The sequence below is a fragment of the Chaetodon auriga genome, chromosome 24 (assembly GCF_051107435.1).
Source record: "Chaetodon auriga isolate fChaAug3 chromosome 24, fChaAug3.hap1, whole genome shotgun sequence".
Lineage (NCBI taxonomy): Eukaryota > Metazoa > Chordata > Actinopteri > Chaetodontiformes > Chaetodontidae > Chaetodon > Chaetodon auriga.
This window is the reverse complement of record NC_135097.1, coordinates 1,931,013-1,936,971: the sequence shown is the minus strand read 5'-3', so window position 1 is coordinate 1,936,971 and position 5,959 is coordinate 1,931,013. Positions and strand designations below refer to the sequence as shown.

Sequence of the window (5,959 nt, the reverse complement as noted above, 5' to 3'; positions counted from 1 at the left end):
AAAAGCTTAAAATCACTCAAGACCTTTTTCACTGCAGACTTTTTATAATAAAAACAAGAAAAGACGTTAATTAAAAATGGCTCATTGTTACAGAAGTGTAGCAGGAAAACATGACAGAGAACCTGAAGGCATCATCTGTTTTATTTTCATTGAATTTTTCTGCAGTGACGTCTTCACATATCCTCCTAGAATACTACAGTACTACTACTGCTAATACTAATACTGTAACAATACCAATAATAAAATCACTAACAATAATAATAATGATATTTAATTATAGAGATAGTAATAAAAAGTGTTTATTAATATTAGTAACAAAAGTAATAATATAATACTACTAGTAATGCAGTACAAATACGCAGTGTAAATATACATATAAACCAATTCACTATTGAATTATTGCACATATTGATAATTATGAAGTAATTATGAGCTGATGAGCCTCTTTATTTTTAATCGTTAAACGTTAGTTATAATTCTAAAAGTTGTAATGCTGCTGCCATAATTTGACAGTTGTTGTAAAATCACTTGAATTCTGTAAATTAGCTAAAATAAAAGTTAGAAATGAGTAAAAGTTGAGCGTGACCTCTGAACTGTGGAGGAGTTGAATCAAAGCAGCAGAAAACAGAAAAAACCTCCAGAAACAAACAAACATGAGGAGAAACAGACCCACGCGCTCACACACTCCCTCCTCACACCTGGCTTGGCGCCAAAAACAGTCACACGCGTTTTCGGTGATGACGTCAGGACTTCTCGGATGCTGATTGGAGGCTGGGCTGACAGGAGCCCACTCCCCTGCACCTTAAGAGCCGGAGCGGGCGACTGACGGTTCGAGACAGCCGACGGAAACAGCACCGGCGGGAAAATCACCCAAAAGACACCTGAAAAGGTGAGTTTGTTCAGCCGTCACGTGACGTCACTGTCCTGTTGACCAGTTAATGACAGACTCACCAGGAGTTTCCGTTCAGTCTTTCAGGTGTTTAAAGGATAAAACAGCAGGTTCTGACAACAGTCAGTCAAAAAGAGTTCAGGTTCAAACGCTCATGTTGCTAAAAATGAATTTTAAATATTTTCTGATTCTCTCCTGGATTATTAGCAATGATGCGTTCAGGTGTCATCATGTTTTACTGTTCGCTGAGCTGCAGCTGATTGAAACTGTTTTATTTCCTGTTTTCTTAGTTTTGCTTTAATTTATTTGACATAGAAAACATTTGATGACCTGATACAACAGGATGCATTCTGGAGTAAAACTACGCGGAGTCAGAAGTACTACAGAAGTACAGTGATTCCCTCTGAACTGTAAAAGTAGTATAAATAGACACTATAAATAGACAAGTACCTCAGACTTGTCTGCAAGTACAGAACTTGAGTAAATGTACTTGTATTTTATAATGAGGTGAAGAAACTTAGAAAGAAATTTTAATGTTTTCAGAATATTTATGTTTTGCAGTATTTTTCCGGTCTGAATAACATGTATTTGAAGTTTTGGCTTCATTCCATCCAACAGTACTTTGATGATTGTCAGTGTGATTAAAATCAGGTCCAGAAAGAGCGTGTGTGTGTGCGTGTGCGTGTGCGTGTGCGCGTGCGTGCGTGCGTGCGTGCGTGCGTGTGTGTGTGTGTGTGTGTGTGTGTGTGTGTGTGTGGTGCTTTGTTGTGTTTGTCAACTCTCACGAGCTTCAGTGTGAACATGCTGTTCTGGCCGCCATGTAAAGGTCATCACACACTGAATCCACACACACACACACACACACACACACACACACACACACACACACACACGTCAGAGCAGCTGAGGTGATCAGTGTTTTTGTTATTGATTATGACGCACCTGACAGAACGTCACACAGAAGCTTGGAAACAGGTAAAAACTGAGGAATGAGATGAAGCTTCACCTGTAACAAAGTGTGTTAACACGTTAGTTTTCACTTCCCCTCATGGAGACTCCGTGTGTTTCAGAGAGCTGCAGCCCGGTCAGGTGTTTCTCCTCACCTGTTCAAGACGCTCCGTCATGTCGTCCGCTGTTCTGCTGCGTTGTGCTCGCTCCACCCTCAGACAGACCTTCCTCGTGGCGCGCTCCTCATCAGAAACCTCCACAGCGTCCGGACAGGTGAGTGCACTCCTGATGCTACCGCGAAATCAAAGGTCAGAAAACACCTGCCTGACGGTGTGAACCGCTGCCCGCAGGTGGACGGGCCGTCGGTCGGCGTGCGGCTGGCCAGCGGCGCGGTCCGCCCGGACAGCGGCCGGCCGGTCGCCTGGGACTCATTCGGAATCTGGGACAACAGGATAGAGGAGCCGATCCTGCTGCCCTCCAGCATCAGATACGGAAAACCCATCCCACAGGTAAGTGACGGAAGGACGGAAGAGTCAGCGCATGACAGGGTGAATGGATGAAGGGATGAATTTGAATGATGGATAAAAGGAGTTGGATGAATTTGGCTCCATGGTCAGATAAATTCATGAATAACCAGATGAATGAATGAATGAATGAATGAATGAATGAACTCTCAGGTCAGTCTGTCCCGGGTCGGCAGCGCGTCGGTTTTGGGTCTCAGGAAGCAGAACGAGGACCGCCTCCGCATCGGCCGTATTCACGACAACCTGCTGTACTTCGCCGTGTTCGACGGCCACGGCGGCCCGCACGCCGCCGACTACTGCTACACCTTCATGGAGACGTTCATCAGGTGTGGTCAGGTGTTTATGACGCTGCACTGACGGAGCGTTCGTACCGTCGCGGCTGTTTCTGACGCTCTCATTGGATGTTTTGTGCAGAGACGCTTTGGAGCAGGACGACGATCTGGAGACGGTTTTAAAGAAAGCCTTTTTAGATGCTGACAAGGCTCTACACACACACCTCAGCTACTTCAACCACGGTGAGACTCACACACACACACACACACACACACACACACACACACACAGAAGTACAGACGGAGTGTAATCAGTACGCAGTACCTCTCATGAGTACATCCTGTATTTACTGCGTCCTGAACTCCTACTTTTAAAAGAGGCAGAAAAACATCACATAACACAGAAAGTACATACTAAGAGCTAGTAAAATGTACTTAAAAAGTACTAAGTACTGCGTGTCCATCCTTCCCAGCACCCTTCCTGACAGCTGGCACCACCGCCACGGTTGCTCTGCTTCGGGACGGGGTGGAGCTGGTGGTGGGCAGCGTTGGAGACAGCAGGGCGATGCTGTGCAGGAAGGGACGAGCCCAGAAACTGAGCAAAGACCACACACCCGACCGCAAGGACGAGAGACACCGGTACTCACTCATACTACTACTACTACTACTACTACTACTGTAATAGTATTATCAGCATACATGATTCATAGTACTGTTACTGCAGCGTGTGGAGACTCTGAAAGTGTCTGAAGTGAGTTTGCTCACTTTAATCAAAGACGACGGCAGGGAAGACAGATGGAGACACGGAGAGGGACAGGGAAAGGGACAGGGAGAGGGACAGGGAGAGGGACACTCGTTATATTTCACCTGTAAAGACAGAGTTTTATGGATGTGGTCAAACATAAAGTCCAAATGTGGCTCAGGTGCAGGCAGCAGGGTTCAGGTTTCTGCAGCCGGTCGGGTTGGAAATAGCCGCCGCTGGTATGTTGCAGCTGGGAGACGGTCGGTGTCTTGTCAGGGACCCTGTGCGTACATGAGGTCCGGTTCCTCCTGCAGATGAAGTAACCTGCAGGCTGACGGGTTTCCCTTCAGCTCGGAGCAGCTGGAGTTATGTAACAGCCGAGCGAGGCTATGTTTAACTCTGGAGATCATCCAATCACATGTCAGCGCTTCAGTGTTGAGTTTCTGAGACCCACAGACGCATTAAGTCAAAGTCCTCAACGGTCCCGGCCTGACACTGATTCATCTTAAAGCTGCAGTCGTCTAAATGTGTAAAACCCGCCGTCAGTGCGGCCACGCTGACTCGTTGTGTGTGTGTTCAGGATCCAGAGCTCCGGCGGCTTCGTCACGTGGAACAGCGTCGGCCAGGCTAACGTGAACGGCCGGCTCGCCATGACTCGCAGCATCGGAGACTTCCACCTGAAGACCAGCGGCGTCATCGCTGAGCCGGACACGCAGCGGCTCACTGTGAGTCCCTCTTCAGTGTCACCTGACCTTTGACCTTCAGCCTTTTTACATTGAGGCGTCTGCAGGTCCCTGAACGTCCCACTGAGTCTAAAATCCAATAATCTGAGTTTTTAATTGTTTTAAAACGTCTTACTCTTTGACAGGTCTTGAAAGCTGATTGGATTATGAGGTTAACGTCACTTTTCAACGTGTTTTTAGGAAATATTTGTATTGATCAAAGTGTAACAAAACTACAAAATGAAACCAACCTGGAACCAATAACTGCTGATGCAAACTGCAATAAGAAGTCAGAAAAACATGAATCCACCTTAAAAACGCAGGAGCTTCTGACTGTCCGTCTCTGCAGGTCCAGCACGCCAGCGACTCCTTCCTGGCTCTGACCACCGACGGCATCAACTTCCTGCTGAGTGACCAGGAGATCTGTGATGTCATCAGCCAGTGCCAAGACCCCACGGAGGCTGCTGATGTCATCGCCCAGCAGGTACCCGACACTCAGAACCCCCTGGTGGGATTATCTCGCCCTCGTCGTTGTTGAGAGGAAACTGAGGAGCTGTAAGATAGCAACAGTAATGTGTGTGTCTTTAAGGCGCTGCAGTACGGCTCAGAGGACAACGCCACGATCGTCGTCGTGCCTTTCGGAGCGTGGGGAAAACATCAGACCTCCACCGCCGTCTACAGCATGAGCAGGACCTTCGCTTCGAGCGGGAGATGGGCGTAGAAAAACGTCGCCAGCAGGACGAGTTGGACCTGAAGGACACAAACTTTTCAGACCTTTTCAAACTCAAAATGATCTGTTATCAACCTGAATCCAGCCCCAACCCTCGGGTCGACCCTCAGGATGACCCTCAGGATGACCCTCAGCAGTGTTGGCCCTAGCGTTGATTCTGCAGTCAGCAGTGTGTGACCCACCACCGCCACCGTGGTCACATGGTGCCGTCAGGTCAACTTTGACCTCAAACTTTGACTCGTGTGAAAATAATGATGACATTAAATGTAAATTAGTGTAATCAGAGGAGGCTTTCACACAGTGATCCTTCTGCACCTGAGAGGTGAACCACATGACAACACACAGTGATGAAGATTAAACTGAGTCTGAAGTCATGAAGGGAGACGACGGCAAACACGACGCACAGAAATAAAAACCACAGTAACACTGCAGCTTGTTGATCGTCTGTTATTGTTTCTCTAGTTTTTATGTCGTAGTTTAACTTAAAGTTCTATCTTTACTCGTATTTGTTTATTATATTTTGTGTTATTATTAGAAACCACAGTTATAAAACAGACAGAGTGCAGTAAAAAAGGACAATGTTTCACTGAAATGTGGTGAAGTAGAAGTTTGAACTGGCATGAAATGGAAAGTACATCAAAGTTGCACTGGAGTACTTGAGTAAATGTACTCTCCACTACTGTGTTAACATCATTTGGAACATGTGGTGTGATCACACACACACACACACACACACACACACACACACACACACACACACACACACACACTCTTTGATGGTCAGGGACACACTGTTCATTTACACAGACAGACAGAATTCACTGCTCATGCTCCTGAAATACTGCAATACTCTGACCACAAAGTATACACGAACATGTGCCACACATCGTCACACAGTCCTGATGTGGAAAGTGTCTCCTGTTTGATTGACAGCTGGTTTCCCTCTCCGACGTCCAATAATGTGACAGGATTTCTCCGCCTTCCCACTGAGTGACGAGGCGTTCAGGCGTCAGGTGAGTAAATAAAGAAACTTCCTCCAATTCCTTCACATGATCATACGATGATGCCGAAGGTGCAACCACACACACACACACACACACACACACACACACACACATTAACACTCAGTGTA

The 5,959-nt window shown here is 46.6% G+C and overlaps 1 protein-coding gene across 1 annotated transcript; it reads left to right on the top strand.

Moving 5' to 3' along the window:
• Window positions 1-785: 785 nt before the first annotated feature.
• On the top strand, window positions 786-5,244 carry ppm1ka (protein phosphatase, Mg2+/Mn2+ dependent 1Ka). Its single transcript, XM_076724991.1, has 9 exons — window positions 786-889; window positions 1,960-2,110; window positions 2,188-2,346; window positions 2,515-2,687; window positions 2,776-2,876; window positions 3,107-3,272; window positions 3,956-4,100; window positions 4,447-4,581; window positions 4,687-5,244. Exons 2-9 carry the CDS (start codon window positions 2,012-2,014, stop codon window positions 4,816-4,818), a joined length of 1,110 nt encoding a protein of 369 aa, XP_076581106.1. The 5' UTR covers window positions 786-889; window positions 1,960-2,011; the 3' UTR covers window positions 4,819-5,244.
• Window positions 5,245-5,959: the final 715 nt, after the last annotated feature.